General features: G+C 52.1%; 1 protein-coding gene across 3 annotated transcripts in view; it reads left to right on the top strand.

Annotated features, from left to right (window-relative positions):
* Window positions 1-5,396: 5,396 nt before the first annotated feature.
* Window positions 5,397-15,945, top strand: part of LOC311315265 (6-phosphofructo-2-kinase/fructose-2,6-bisphosphatase) — a 23,040-nt gene continuing 12,491 nt past the window's right edge. For 2 of the 3 annotated variants that reach the window (XM_084445889.1, XM_084445887.1), the window contains exons 1-5: window positions 5,397-5,673; window positions 7,299-7,424; window positions 9,886-9,982; window positions 10,135-10,201; window positions 14,086-14,160. In XM_084445889.1, coding sequence (XP_084302015.1) covers window positions 5,583-5,673; window positions 7,299-7,424; window positions 9,886-9,982; window positions 10,135-10,201; window positions 14,086-14,160 — 456 coding nt within the window. In that variant the 5' untranslated portion in view covers window positions 5,397-5,582. The remainder of the gene's footprint in view (window positions 5,674-7,298; window positions 7,425-9,885; window positions 9,983-10,134; window positions 10,202-14,085; window positions 14,161-15,945) is intronic. The other variant, XM_084445888.1, reaches the window with a different exon arrangement.

Here is a 15,945-nt window from a genome sequence, read left to right as displayed (position 1 = left end):
CACTCTCGCACGGCTCAGAATAGAAGTGGAATATGAACGGGCGGGCGATTACGCAAGATATGTCCGAGCCGCCGGAGCTTGGGACGCGGACAACTCGCTTCCAGCGACCCCACGGTGAGTCACACACAATAACACACACACACCGGGGAGTCACACACACACCCCGGGGAGACGGAGATGAGCTGGACGGTCCGCTGCTGACGCTGGACGTGTCGGGTTTGTCCGTTCGTCAGGCAGCAGCATCAATTACGTAACACTAACAAATGTGCATTCTAAATCCCCCCTGCCATTGTTAACGTAATCGGGCTGTGTGTGTGTGTGTTATTGTGTGTGTGCGCGCGCTTGTGTGTGTGTGTTTGTGTGTGTGTGTGTTTGTGTGTGTTTTATGGATCGTGTTGCTGTTGATGTCTGATGATCAGAGAGAGCTTATCGCCGCACTATGAACTGAACACCAGCGGCACACATGTGCTCTCCTCTAATCTCTGTCTAATTCTCTTAACCACCATGTCCCCATTCTCTACAACCCCCCTCTCTACCCCATCCTCTACAACCCCCCTCTCTACAACCCCCCTCTCTACCCCCCTCTCTACCCCCCTCTCTACAACCCCCCTCTCTACAACCCCCCTCTTCTACCCCATCCTCTACAACCCCCCTCTCTACAGCCCCCCTCTCTACCCCATTCTCTCTCTCTCTCTCTCTCTCTCTCCTTGTGGCCCTCATCCGCGTGCGCATGCAGGGAGCATGGCTTGTGAACAGATGGCCGTGGCACGTGTGCATGCCAAGAGCGATGGAGTAACCCTAACCCCAACCCCAACCCTAACCCTAACCCAAACTCACCTCACTCGGACGCGCATGCACGCGTGTGTTCAGTGGCTGAAAAAGAACCACTTTAACCCAACACCCAAACCCTAACTCAAACCACACACATGCGTGCATTATGCAGAAAGTTAGATACAATACGAGCTGGTATAGGTTGCGTTTTCTTCCGAAGAGCATGTCAGATGAATGTAGCTCCCAGCCCGGACAGACAGTGTCAGCGTCGGGGGATCGGATGTCGGTGGACGGGGGGGTTGGGAGGCGCTGGAGGCGAGGGGTTTAAAGTCTAGTGAGGTTTGCCATTCGGTGCGCTGACTGAACTGGCCCGGTGCTGCAGGGAGGAGAGGGACCGACCTCCTCGTGTCCCGGTGTGTGTCCTTCTCACTCGCCACGCGCGTGTTTTGAGCCATGGAGGGAAGGACACCGATCCGGAAGCGCCTCCGGTGCAATAGCACAGGTGAGCCGAGCACGAGGCTGACGGGTTAGCTAACCCTGACCCTGACCCTAACCCTAACCCTGACGGGTTAGCTAACCCTAACCCTAACCCTGACGGGTTACTGAGTTTGCTTTAGATACAATTGAAGGATAAGCCTGTTTAGCAACTGAAAGAAAACGGACTGTATAAACAGGCGGTGCTGTAGAGCTAGAAGGGTGCTAATATCTCAGAGTGTGTGTGTGTGTGTGTGTGTGTGTGTGTGTGTGTGTGTGTGTGTGTGTGTGTGTGTGTGTGCGTATGTGTGTGTGTGTGTGAGAGAGAGAGAGAGAGAGAGGGTAGGGCCAGCCCCCAGCGTTGTGTTGTTGGACTGGTCAGACTGGCTACCTTCCCCCAGGACCCTGGAAGCAGGAGTTCTGTCTCCTAGCTGGGGAGGTGAGACAGCCTGGGGAGGAGGTGAGGGGGTGAGACAGGAGGGGGTGAGACAGGAGGAGGCGAGGGGATGAGACAGGAGGAGGTGAGGGGGTGAGACAGGAGGAGTTGAGACAGGAGGAGTTGAGGAGGTGAGACAGGAGGAGTTGAGGGGGTGAGACAGGAGGAGGTGAGGGGGTGAGACAGGAGGAGTTGAGACAGGAGGAGTTGAGGAGGTGAGACAGGAGGAGTTGAGGGGGTGAGACAGGAGGAGGTGAGGGGGTGAGACAGGAGGGGGTGAGACAGGAGGAGGTGAGGTGGTGAGACAGGAGGAGGCGAGGGGGTGAGACAGGAGGAGGTGAGGGGGTGAGACAGGAGGAGTTGAGACAGGAGGAGTTGAGGAGGTGAGACAGGAGGAGTTGAGGGGGTGAGACAGGAGGAGGTGAGGGGGTGAGACAGGAGGAGGTGAGGGGGTGAGACAGGAGGGGGTGAGGGGTTGAGACAGGAGGAGGTGAGGTGACAGGAGGAGGTGAGGTGGTGAGACAGGAGGAGGCGAGGGGGTGAGACAGGAGGGGGTGAGGGGGTGAGACGTGAGGGGGTGAGACAGGAGGAGTTGAGGAGGTGAGACAGGAGGAGGCGAGGGGGTGAGACAGGAGGAGGTGAGGGGGTGAGACAGGAGGAGGTGAGGGGGTGAGACAGGAGGAGTTGAGGAGGTGAGACAGGAGGAGGTGAGGGGGTGAGACAGGAGGAGGTGAGGGGTTGAGACAGGAGGAGGTGAGGTGACAGGAGGAGGTGAGGTGGTGAGACAGGAGGAGGCGAGGGGGTGAGACAGGAGGGGGTGAGGGGGTGAGACGTGAGGGGGTGAGACAGGAGGAGTTGAGGAGGTGAGACAGGAGGAGGTGAGGGGGTGAGACATGAGGAGTTGAGACAGGAGGAGTTGAGGAGGTGAGACAGGAGGAGTTGAGGGGGTGAGACAGGAGGAGGGGAGGGGGTGAGACAGGAGGAGGTGAGGGGGTGAGACAGGAGGAGTTGAGACAGGAGGAGTTGAGGAGGTGAGACAGGAGGAGTTGAGGGGGTGAGACAGGAGGAGGTGAGGGGGTGAGACAGGAGGGGGTGAGACAGGAGGAGGTGAGGTGGTGAGACAGGAGGAGGCGAGGGGGTGAGACAGGAGGAGGTGAGGGGGTGAGACAGGAGGAGGTGAGGGGGTGAGACAGGAGGAGTTGAGGAGGTGAGACAGGAGGAGGTGAGGGGGTGAGACAGGAGGAGGTGAGGGGGTGAGACAGGAGGAGGTGAGGTGGTGAGACAGGAGGAGGCGAGGGGGTGAGACAGGAGGGGGTGAGACAGGAGGAGGTGAGACAGGAGGAGGTGAGACAGGAGGAGGTGAGGGGGTGAGACAGGAGGAGGTGAGACAGGAGGAGGTGAGGGGTTTGAGACAGGAGGAGGTGAGACAGGAGGAGGTGAGGGGGTGAGACAGGAGGAGGTGAGGGGGTGAGACAGGAGGAGGTGAGACAGGAGGATGTGAGGGAGTGAGACAGGAGGAGGTGAGGGGGTGAGACAGGAGGAGGTGAGACAGGAGGAGGTGAGGAGGTGAGACAGGAGGAGTTGAGGAGGTGAGACAGGAGGAGTTGAGGAGGTGAGACAGGAGGAGGTGAGGGGGTGAGACGTGAGGGGGTGAGACAGGAGGAGTTGAGGAGGTGAGACAGGAGGAGGTGAGGGGGTGAGACAGGGGGAGGTGAGGGGCTGAGACAGGAGGAGTTGAGGAGGTGAGATAGGAGGGGGTGAGACAGCGGGAGGTGAGGGGGTGAGACAGGGGGAGGTGAGGGGGTGAGACAGGGGGAGGTGAGGGGGTGAGACAGGGGGAGGTGAGGAGGTGAGATAGGAGGAGGTGAGGGAGTGAGACAGGAGGAGGTGAGGAGGTGAGACAGGAGGAGGTGAGGGGGTGAGACAGGAGGAGGTGAGGGGGTGAGACAGGAGGAGGTGAGGGGGTGAGACAGGAGGAGGTGAGGGGGTGAGACAGGAGGAGGTGAGGGGGTGAGACAGGAGGAGGTGAGGGGGTGAGACAGGAGGAGGTGAGGGGTTGTCCACTATTGTCAGGACAGCAGAGTCATCTTTCACCACAGGCAAAATCTCATCTCTTCAAGAAGTGCTACAACTATCCTCCCTCTTAAGCAACTATTGTATTTTAGATGCTATTCTTGCACTTTGCCTTCAGCACTAGATTATGCTCTAAGTCACTTGTTCAGAAAGAAGATGCACTTGTTCTGGTGAGTAGTAGAACATTAGCTTTTCCTACGTTAAAATTAAATTATTGTTAGTCGCTTCGGATAAAAGTGTCTGCTAAATGACTGTAATGACTGTAATGTACTCTACTCCTTCTACTGAGGGAGGAGGGGGGAGTGAGACAGCCTGGGAGGAGGAGGAGGTGAGACAGCCTGGGAGGAGGAGGAGGTGAGACAGCCTGGGAAGAGGAGGAGGTGAGACAGCCTGGGAGGAGGAGGAGGTGAGACAGCCTGGGAGGAGGAGGAGGTGAGACGGCCTGGGAGGAGGAGGAGGTGAGACGGCCTGGGAGGAGGAGGAGGTGAGACAGCCTGGGAGGAGGAGGAGGTGAGACAGCCTGGGAGGAGGAGGAGGTGAGACAGCCTGGGAGGAGGAGGAGGTGAGACAGCCTGGGAGGAGGAGGAGGTGAGACAGCCTGGGAGGAGGAGGAGGTGAGACAGGCTGGGAGGAGGAGGAGGTGAGACAGGCTGGGAGGAGGAGGAGGTGAGACGGCCTGGGAGGAGGAGGAGGTGAGACAGCCTGGGGGGGGGGGGAGTGAGACAGCCTGGGAGGAGGAGGAGGTGAGACGGCCTGGGAGGAGGAGGAGGTGAGACGGCCTGGGAGGAGGAGGAGGTGAGACGGCCTGGGAGGAGGAGGAGGTGAGACGGCCTGGGAGGAGGAGGAGGTGAGACAGCCTGGGGGGGGGGGGAGTGAGACAGCCTGGGGGGGAGGAGGAGGAGGAGGTGGAGGAGGTGAGACAGCCTGGGAGGAGGAGGAGGTGGGGGGGTTAGACAGCCTGGGAAGGAGGAGGAGGTTGGGGGGTGAGACAGCCTGGGGAGGAGGAGGAGGTGGGGGGGTGAGACAGCCTTGGGAGAAGGAGGAGGTGGGGGGGGTTAGACAGCGTGGGGAGGAGGAGGTGGGGGGGTGAGACAGTGTGGGGAGGAGGAGGTGGGGGGGTGAGACAGTGTGGGGAGGAGGAGGTGGGGGGGTGAGACAGTGTGGGGAGGAGGAGGTGGGGGAGGTGGGGGAGTGAGGCTTTAGGGAGGGGCAGGGAGAGAGACAGCCTGCTGTAGGGAGCGGTACCAGGTGACCTGCCTGGACTAGCAGGTGAACATCGCCAGCCCTATTATAACCAACAACCCTGTAATTATGATGTTGTTGTGTGTAAGAGTCTTAAGGACCTGATTTTATAAACAAAGTGAAGACACACTGGTAGATTAAGGAAGAAGAACATCCTATAATTGAGGTGTGCCATGCCCAATTTAAAGGGATAGTTCAACATTTAACATATTTAGCTAGTTTAACCCAGACTTATCCAACATTTCCTGAGTCCCGTTCGGCCGTACAGTCCTTGAGGGGGCCAGCGGGGGCGTGGCCTTACACTGGCAGGCCCCGCCCCCTATCCTGGTCGATTCCAGTATAAGTTGATGAACTCGCACACGTCTCTCTCTCTCTCTCTCTCTCTCTCTCTCTCCCCCTCCCACCCTCTCTCTCTCTCCCTCTCTCGCTCGCGCATACTGTTTCTCGCTCTCACACACTCAGTATTATACTGGGTTAGCAGCTCTGTCATTCTCAGTGTCTGTCTCTGACTCTTCTCTCTGTCACAAACACAGACACACACACACACACACACAAACACACACACACACACACACCGTGCGGGACCATGTCTCAGAAACAGAATAAACTGACCCAGAATCCTCTAGAAAAGACCTGGGTTCCCTGGGTGGACAGCAGACTGAGCCGCCGAAGAGGTTGTGAGTATATATGCACACATACACACACACACACACACACACACACGTTGTGCGTATATATTTGTGGACAGGTTGGTGCTTGGCTTATATATCAGTTTGGAAGCGACTTCTGTCTTTCATATTGAGGTATTTGTGATATGCTGTAAATATGTGTGTGTGTGTGTGTGTGTGTGTGTGTGGTTAGGTGTGTGTGGTTAGGTGTGTGTGCGTTGGACTGCAAAGGACTTGCATAGAACTCTGTACCTGGCGAGGCCCAAGGGCCATTCACCCCTGGGGTCAATCCACGTGTGTGTGTGTGTGTGTGTGTGTGTGTGTGACTAGGGTTAGGGTTAGTGTGAGTTAGGGTTAGTGTGGGTTAGAGTTAGTGTGAGGTTAGGGTTAGGGTTAGTTAGGGTTAGTGTGGGTTAGGGTTAGTTAGGGTTAGGGTTAGTTAGGGTTAGTGTGGGTTAGAGTTAGTGTGGGTTAGGGTTACTGTGGGTTAGGGTTAGTGTGAGTTAGGGTTAGTGTGGGTTAGTGTGAGTTAGGGTTAGAGTTAGTGTGGGTTAGGGTTAGTGTGGGTTAGAGTTAGTGTGGGTTAGGGTTAGTGACCGCGGGTTATTGTGATTAATAACAGCGGCTCCACTGTTGCATTGCGTTCACCGCCTGGGTTAGGGTTAGGGTTAGGGTTAGGGTTAGTTGCGTTCACCGCCTGGGTTAGGGTTAGGGTTAGGGTTAGGGTTAGGGTTAGGGTTAGGGTTAGTTGCGTTCACCGCCTGCGTCCAACGTTAGAGAATCATGGAGGTTAATTTCTTGATTTTTGACGAACGCTGACAGTTGAGGCTGAAAGATGCAGTGGAGCGGGTTAGGGTTAAGGGTTAGGGTTAGGGGTTAGGGTTAGGGTTAGGGTTAAGAGTTACCTGACAGGCTGCTCACACGCTTCCGTTTGATGTGTCAACATTGACGGATGCCATTCACTTTCAATGGCTGCAGCCGAATGGCATTCTGGTTCCGTTGTTGTCCCGGTGCTTTGCGTCCCCGACCAATCAGATGTCTTGACGGAGAAAGACGCCATCGCAAGGTGGGATTTTCAAAATTTTCGATACCAAGATGGAGGACAAACTTATCATCGCTGTTTGTTTCCGGCGGGTTTGCAGGACAGGATGTACCCAATACCTGCGGCACCACGTTCACGTCGCCTCAACCACAATGCATATCGATCGCCACACGTTCCACCAGATTAGCATCCATTACAGCACTAAACAAAAAGCCGGGTGGGTTTTCAAAATAGTGCGCGCTAGCAGGTTCAGAGAATCTACTGGCTGTTGCGAGCGCAGTTTCGGACAATGTGATTGGTTGTTGTTGCGTGCGGCAGACACATCTTCCGCCATACGTTGACGGACACGCATCAAACGGAAGCGTGTGAGCAACCCGTGACTCACTCTGCTTGGGGGGGGGGTGACCCTAACCCTACGCTGAGGTTGTGGGTTCAAGTCACTATATAAACTATTAACAGTGATATTGTTGTGTGCGTGCATGTGTGTGTGTGTGCGTGTGCGCGCGCACGCGTGCATGTGCGTGTGTGTGTATGTGTGCGTGCGTGCATGTGTGTGTGTGCGCGCGTGCATGTGTGTGTGTTCCCCCTCCAGCATCGGTGCCCCAGTTCACCAACTCGCCCACCCTGATCGTGCTGGTGGGGCTGCCCGCCAGGGGAAAGACCTACATCTCCAAGAAGATGACCAGATACCTCAACTGGATAGGAGTTCACACCAAGGGTGAGCCTCATCCTCCCTCATCCTCCCTCATCCTCCCTCCCTCTCCCAAAGGGTGAGCCTCATCCTCCCTCCCTCTCCCAAAGGGTGAGCCTCATCCTCCCTCCCTCTCCCTCCCTCTCCCAAAGGGTGAGCCTCATCCTCCCTCCATCTCCCTCCCTCTCCCAAAGGGTGAGCCTCATCCTCCCTCCATCTCCCTCCCTCTCCCAAAGGGTGAGCCTCATCCTCCCTCCCTCTCCCTCCCTCTCCCAAAGGGTGAGCCTCATCCTCCCTCCATCTCCCTCCCTCTCCCAAAGGGTGAGCCTCATCCTCCCTCCCTCTCCCTCCCTCTCCCAAAGGGTGAGCCTCATCCTCCCTCCCTCTCCCAAAGGGTGAGCCTCATCCTCCCTCCATCTCCCTCCCTCTCCCAAAGGGTGAGCCTCATCCTCCCTCCCTCTCCCAAAGGGTGAGCCTCATCCTCCCTCCATCTCCCTCCCTCTCCCAGAGGGTGAGCCTCATCCTCCCTCCCTCTCCCTCCCTCTCCCAAAGGGTGAGCCTCATCCTCCCTCCATCTCCCTCCCTCTCCCAGAGGGTGAGCCTCATCCTCCCTCCCTCTCCCTCCCTCTCCCAAAGGGTGAGCCTCATCCTCCCTCCCTCTCCCTCCCTCTCCCAAAGGGTGAGCCTCATCCTCCCTCCATCTCCCTCCCTCTCCCAAAGGGTGAGCCTCATCCTCCCTCCCTCTCCCTCCCTCTCCCAGAGGGTGAGCCTCATCCAGCAGACAGTGCTCTCTGTCCTCCTGAGGTCTCATTGTCCTGTCCTGTCATGTCCTGTCCTGTCCTGTCCTGTCCTGTCCTGTCCTGTCCTGTCCTGTCCTGTCCTATCCTGTCCTGTCCTGTCCTATCCTGTCCTATCCTGTCCTGTCCTGTCCTGTCCTGTCCTGTCCTGTCCTGTCCTGTCCTGTCCTATCCTGTCCTGTCCTGTCCTGTCCTGTCCTATCCTATCCTGTCCTGTCCTGTCCTGTCCTGTCCTATCCTGTCCTATCCTGTCCTGTCCTGTCCTGTCCTGTCCTGTCCTATCCTATCCTATCCTGTCCTGTCCTGTCCTGTCCTATCCTGTCCTATCCTGTCCTGTCCTGTCCTGTCCTATCCTATCCTGTCCTGTCCTGTCCTGTCCTGTCCTGTCCTGTCCTATCCTGTCCTATCCTGTCCTGTCCTGTCCTGTCCTGTCCTATCCTGTCCTATCCTGTCCTGTCCTATCCTGTCCTATCCTGTCCTGTCCTGTCCTGTCCTATCCTGTCCTGTCCTGTCCTATCCTGTCCTGTCCTGTCCTGTCCTGTCCTGTCCTGTCCTGTCCTGTCCTGTCCTGTCCTCAGTCCTCCTCAGGAACGCTCAGGCAGGCTGAGTGTGAGAGAGCCTCTCGTCTGTGTGGGTGTGAGGGCTCACACACCAGGGGCTAGGGACTAGGGACTAGGGCTCACACACCAGGGACTAGGGACTAGGGACTAGGGCTCACACACCAGGGACTAGGGACTAGGGACTAGGGCTCACACACCAGGGGCTAGGGACTAGGGCTCACACACCAGGGACTAGGGACTAGGGACTAGGGCTCACACACCAGGGACTAGGGACTAGGGCTCACACACCAGGGACTAGGGACTAGGGCTCACACACCAGGGGCTAGGGACTAGGGACTAGGGCTCACACACCAGGGACTAGGGACTAGGGCTCACACACCAGGGGCTAGGGACTAGGGACTAGGGCTCACACACCAGGGACTAGGGACTAGGGCTCACACACCAGGGACTAGGGACTAGGGCTCACACACCAGGGACTAGGGCTCACACACCAGGGACTAGGGACTAGGGCTCACACACCAGGGACTAGGGACTAGGGCTCACACACCAGGGACTAGGGACTAGGGCTCACACACCAGGGACTAGGGACTAGGGCTCACACACCAGGGACTAGGGCCAGTATCTTGTCTCATCCTCTCTCCTCTCCTTTTCTCTAATCCCCTCTGCTCCCCTCGGCAGGCCTTCGGCCATCTATAACGCCTTGCTGCTCGCAATATTGTTGTTTTATCTGTTCTGTGTCGTTTTAATCTTGTCTCGTGTTGTATTGCCATTTTAATGTATTACTGTAAAGCACTCTGTGCATCCGTGCTGTGAAGAGCGCTATATAAATAAAGCTTACTTACTTACTTACTTACTTACTTACTTACTATCCTTTCTTCTAATCTCCTCTCCTCCCTCCTCTGCTCTCCTCTCCTCCCTGCTCTCCTTCTCTCCTCTCTCCTCTCCTTTCCTCTCCTCCCTTCTCTCCTCTCCTCCCTGCTCTCCTTCTCTCCTCTCCTCCCTCCTTTCCTCTCCTCCCTTCTCTCCTCCTACTCCTCCTCCTCCTCTCCTTTCCTCTAATTTCCTCTCCTCATCCTCTCCTCCTTCTCTCCTCTCCTCTAATTTCCTCTCCTCCTCTCGTCCTCTCCTCAGTGTTCAACGTGGGTCAGTACCGGCGGGACGCCACGCGCTCCTACAAGAACTACGAGTTCTTCAGACCCGACAACCAGGAGGCCATGAAGATACGCAAGTACGGGCCAATCAGACTGTGTGTTACTGGAGCGTTATAGGCCAATCAGACTGTGTGGTAATCGCTCTCTTTCTCTCTCTCTCTCTATCTCTCTCTGCCTGTGTGTGTGTGTGTGTGTGTGTGTGTGTGTGTGTGTGTGTGTGTGTGTTCAGGGCCTGTGCTGTCCATGCTTTGAGGGATGTATGTGCGTATTTCTCTCAAGAGCTCGGCCAGGTGGCGGTGAGTCCCAACCCCCATCTGTGAGAAAAGCTCTTCTTTCTCACAGACGTAAACACGTAAACACAGGCGTGAACACAACAAACAAACAAACATAGCTAGGCTATATTGCAAACAAAGTCCAATGAATGGAAACCATATTTGGCTATTATATTTCCTCACATTGCAGCCGGTGTCTCCACATCTCCTAACCCTCACCCTCACCCTGACCCCCTAACCCTGACCCTGACCCCCTAACCCTGACCCCCTAACCCTGACCCTGACCCCCTGACCCTGACCCCCTAACCCTGACCCTGACCCCCTGACCCTGACCCCCTAACCCTGACCCCCTAACCCTGACCCCCTGACCCTGACCCCCTAACCCTGACCCCCTAACCCTGACCCCCTGACCCTGACCCCCTAACCCTGACCCTGACCCCCTAACCCTGACCCTGACCCTGACCCCCTGACCCCCTAACCCTCACCCTCCCCTCTGCCCGGGATCTGGGGACTGCAATTACTATTTTAGGATTCTAGCAATTAGTGAACAAAACTGACGATATGTCTCTACACAGTTAGTTAAATACTCTTCCTGATCCAACCCTAACCCTAGTTAAATACTCTTCCTGATCTAACCCTAGTTAAATACTCTTCCTGATCTAACCCTAGTTAAATACTCTTCCTGATCCAACCCTAACCCTAGTTAAATACTCTTCCTGATCTAACCCTAGTTAAATACTCTTCCTGATCTAACCTTAGTTAAATACTCTTCCTGATCTAACCCTAGTTAAATACTCTTCCTGATCTAACCCTAGTTAAATACTCTTCCTGATCTAACCCTAGTTAAATACTCTTCCTGATCTAACCCTAGTTAAATACCCTTCCTGATCTAACCCTAGTTAAATACTCTTCCTGATCTAACCCTAACCCTAGTTAAATACTCTTCCTGATCTAACCCTAGTTAAAAACTCTTCCTGATCTAACCCTAGTTAAATACTCTTCCTGATCTAACCCTAGTTAAATACTCTTCCTGATCTAACCCTAGTTAAATACTCTTCCTGATCTAACCTTAGTTAAATACTCTTCCTGATCTAACCCTAGTTAAATACTCTTCCTGATCTAACCCTAACCCTAGTTAAATACTCTTCCTGATCTAACCCTAGTTAAATACTCTTCCTGATCTAACCCTAGTTAAATACTCTTCCTGATCTAACCCTAGTTAAATACTCTTCCTGATCTAACCCTAGTTAAATACTCTTCCTGATCTAACCCTAGTTAAATACTCTTCCTGATCTAACCCTAGTTAAATACACTTCCTGATCTAACCCTAGTTAAATACTCTTCCTGATCTAACCCTAGTTAAATAGTCTTCCTGATCTAACCCTAACCCTAGTTAAATACTCTTCCTGATCTAACCCTAACCCTAGTTAAATACACTTCCTGATCTAACCCTAGTTAAATACTCTTCCTGATCTAACCCTAGTTAAATACTCTTCCTGATCTAACCCTAGTTAAATACTCTTCCTGATCTAACCCTAGTTAAATACTCTTCCTGATCTAACCCTAGTTAAATACTCTTCCTGATCTAACCCTAGTTAAATACTCTTCCTGATCTAACCTTAGTTAAATACTCTTCCTGATCTAACCCTAACCCTAGTTAAATACTCTTCCTGATCTAACCCTAGTTAAATACTCTTCCTGATCTAACCCTAGTTAAATACTCTTCCTGATCTAACCTTAGTTAAATACTCTTCCTGATCTAACCCTAACCCTAGTTAAATACTCTTCCTGATCTAACCCTAACCCTAGTTAAATACTCTTCCTGATCTAACCCTAGTTAAATACTCTTCCTGATCTAACCCTAGTTAAATACTCTTCCTGATCTAACCCTAGTTAAATACTCTTCCTGATCTAACCCTAGTTAAATACTCTTCCTGATCTAACCCTAGTTAAATACTCTTCCTGATCTAACCCTAGTTAAATACTCTTCCTGATCTAACCTTAGTTAAATACTCTTCCTGATCTAACCCTAGTTAAATACTCTTCCTGATCTAACCCTAGTTAAATACTCTTCCTGATCTAACCCTAGTTAAATACTCTTCCTGATCTAACCCTAGTTAAATACTCTTCCTGATCTAACCCTAGTTAAATACTCTTCCTGATCTAACCCTAGTTAAATACACTTCCTGATCTAACCCTAGTTAAATACTCTTCCTGATCTAACCCTAGTTAAATACTCTTCCTGATCTAACCCTAGTTAAATACTCTTCCTGATCTAACCCTAGTTAAATACTCTTCCTGATCTAACCCTAGTTAAATACTCTTCCTGATCTAACCCTAGTTAAATACTCTTCCTGATCTAACCCTAGTTAAATACTCTTCCTGATCTAACCCTAGTTAAATACTCTTCCTGATCTAACCCTAGTTAAATACTCTTCCTGATCTAACCCTAACCCTAGTTAAATACTCTTCCTGATCTAACCCTAGTTAAATACTCTTCCTGATCTAACCCTAGTTAAATACTCTTCCTGATCTAACCCTAGTTAAATACTCTTCCTGATCTAACCCTAGTTAAAAACTCTTCCTGATCTAACCCTAGTTAAATAGTCTAACTGATCTAACCCTAGTTAAATACTCTTCCTGATCTAACCCTAGTTAAATACTCTTCCTGATCTAACCCTAGTTAAATACTCTTCCTGATCTAACCCTAGTTAAATACCCTTCCTGATCTAACCCTAGTAAAATACTCTTCCTGATCTAACCCTAGTTAAATACTCTTCCTGATCTAACCCTAGTTAAATACTCTTCCTGATCTAACCTTAGTTAAATACTCTTCCTGATCTAACCCTAACCCTAGTTAAATACACTTCCTGATCTAACCCTAGTTAAATACTCTTCCTGATCTAACTGGCTCAGCACACATGTTCTACACAGTTTCCCCTGACCTCACTCTGACCCCCCTGCTCCTCCCACCTCTCCCTCCTTCTCTCTCTCCCTCCTTCTCTCTCTCCCTCCCTCGTCTCTCTCCCTCGTCTCTCTCCTTCCCTCGTCTCTCTCCCTCCTTCTCTCTCTCCCTCCCTCGTCTCTCTCTCCCTCCCTCATCTCTCTCCCTCGTCTCTCTCCCTCGTCTCTCTCCTTCCCTCGTCTCTCCCTCCTTCTCTCTCTCCCTCCCTCGTCTCTCTCTCCCTCCCTCATCTCTCTCCCTCGTCTCTCTCTCCCTCCCTCGTCTCTCTCCCTCCCTCATCTCTCTCCCTCCCTCGTCTCTCTCCCTCCCTCGTCTCTCTCTCCCTCCCTTGTCTCTCTCTCGCTCACTCGTCTCTCCCTCCCTCCCTCGTCTCTCTCCTTCTCTCTTTCCCTCTCTCGTCTCTCCCTCCTTCTCTCTCTCCCTCCCTCGTCTCTCTCTCTCCCTCCCTCGTCTCTCTCTCCCTCCCTCGTCTCTCTCTCCCTCCCTCGTCTCTCTCCCTCCCTCGTCTCTCTCCCTCCTTCTCTCTCTCCCTCCCTCGTCTCTCTCTCCCTCCCTCATCTCTCTCCCTCGTCTCTCTCTCCCTCCCTCGTCTCTCTCCCTCCCTCGTCTCTCTCTCCCTCCTTCTCTCTCTCCCTCCCTCGTCTCTCTCTCCCTCCCTCGTCTCTCCCTCCCTCCCTTGTCTCTCTCTCCTTCTCTCTTTCCCTCTCTCGTCTCTCTCTCCTTCTCTCTCTCCCTCCCTCATCTCTCTCTCCCTCGTCTCTCTCCCTCCCTCGTCTCTCTCCCTCGTCTCTCTCTCCCTCCCTCGTCTCTCTCTCGCTCCCTCGTCTCTCCCTCCCTCCCTCCCTCCCTCGTCTCTCTCTCCTTCTCTCTTTCCCTCTCTCGTCTCTCTCTCCTTCTCTCTCTCTCTCCCTCCTTCTCTCTCTCCCTCCCTCATCTCTCTCAGGTGTTTGATGCCACCAACACTACGACAGAACGCAGAGAGCTCATCCTCAGCTTTGCCAAGGAGAACGGATACAAGGTCACTGCGTGCGTGCGCGCGTGCGTGCGTGTGTGTGTGTGTGTGTGTGAGAGAGAGAGAGAGAGAGAGAGAGAGAGTGATTCTATATCAAGGTGTATGTGTTTTTTCGCACGTGTGTTTGAGTGTGTGAGAAAGTGTTGTGTTTCTAAAACTCTGTGGGGAAAATTCACTAAAGGATTGCGCAGCTTTTCCTGATGCAAAATCTGTGCAAATAAGTCGAAAATCAACGTTGCTATTCACAAAGGGTGAAAAACGGTGTTAACTGTGTTGTCTTCGTCATTCGGTTCTCTGCGCCGGTATTATTAGCTGATATTTAAATTAGGTAATATGGGCGGAGAATGTTCCCCATTCTATGCAAATCAACATTATTGCAAAATTCGCTCGATTCACAAAGATCAGCGCCAATTGCTTCACGCATTTAAAGTGAAATTAATTCCGTTTTCAGAGACGTGGTGGTATTTAAGCGTGGGTGTCATGGCCAGCCTTTCCACTGATCATGGCAGCAGTGATTGTTGAGAGGCGAAGGCATCGCAATGCCAGGCATGTTGTTCGTGAGAGAATATTTAGAAGAAAAATATCACTTTTTGATTTAACACTAGAACCACCGCGGCTCACTATATAACTTTATCGGCCAGTAGCCGTTCAATGGACGTACCGTAAGAACGCATAGTTTTTTACGGTATACGGTCTTAGGATTGTACTGTACAACTCAAGGCTTAATGTTGTCCTTTCATACTACTCACAAAATGACTATATGGCAATAAAATAACACAACAAAATGTTATCTTCGCACTACTAACAAGAATAGTATAGCTTACACTTCACAAAAGGAAAATAATCGATGAAACGGATACAAGAACAGCATTTTGGCCAAGGATCCAAATAAAATAGTAGCCTACTGTACAGATGTAGCATAGAACGTAGATACATAATTATCTAATTAATAATTATCTAAGTTAATACTTGAGAATGCATCGCTTTTTACAGTAGGCTAGGCATATACGTCTTGTGATTACAGATGCAGCATATAACTTCGATGTTTAATAATTATATAATAAAATTAATAATTATCTAATTATCTAATTGATATATGAATAAAACAATAAGCCGTTTTATTGGCTATGGGCTACTAGTTGTAGGCTACACGAGTTGATGCGCTCTGCTCTTACGCACGGTTGAGACGGCAGCTCAAATACACTTCGCACATCTCTGCACCTTGGCAGTGCAACTGCCACAGACAGCTAAGGTGCACTTCGTGCATTGGTAGACAGTTCTGTTCTTACTGCAACTTGTCTTCACCATGCAGGTATTTTTTGGGGGGTGTTCTTCTGTGGACACTGCGGGACGCCACCGGTGGCTGTTTGGACGCCAGAGCGCGCAGCTCTTCAGCCAACTGGAGGATGAAGTTGCTTCTGGGGAGGCTCTGTAGACTATGCGTCTCTCCACCAGTCCCCAGCGAGTCTAAGCTCCCTCAATGAATAATACTTATTTATAATAGCCTACATAGTGCGAAACTGTGCATATAATAGGCTATACGCGAAACTGCGCATTCCCTATAGCCGTTCATTGAACGGCTGGCGGCCGATATAGGTATAAATTAAAAAAACATACACTATTTTTTTTTATTTGAATGGTCTTGAAAGTATTTTGCTTTTGTATCATAGGTGACAGCAGGTATCATCTTCAGCCATGGATGATGACTCCGCGTGTGATTGAGTGCACATTTGGAATCCTGAAAAGCCGTTTAGATGCCTAGATCGTACCGGTGGGGCAATGTTATACACT

This window comes from Borostomias antarcticus (assembly GCF_949987555.1).
Source record: "Borostomias antarcticus genome assembly, chromosome: 11".
NCBI classification, from domain to species: domain Eukaryota; kingdom Metazoa; phylum Chordata; class Actinopteri; order Stomiiformes; family Stomiidae; genus Borostomias; species Borostomias antarcticus.
The sequence above is the reverse complement of the archived record's forward strand: the minus strand, read 5'-3'. Positions and strand labels throughout refer to the sequence as shown.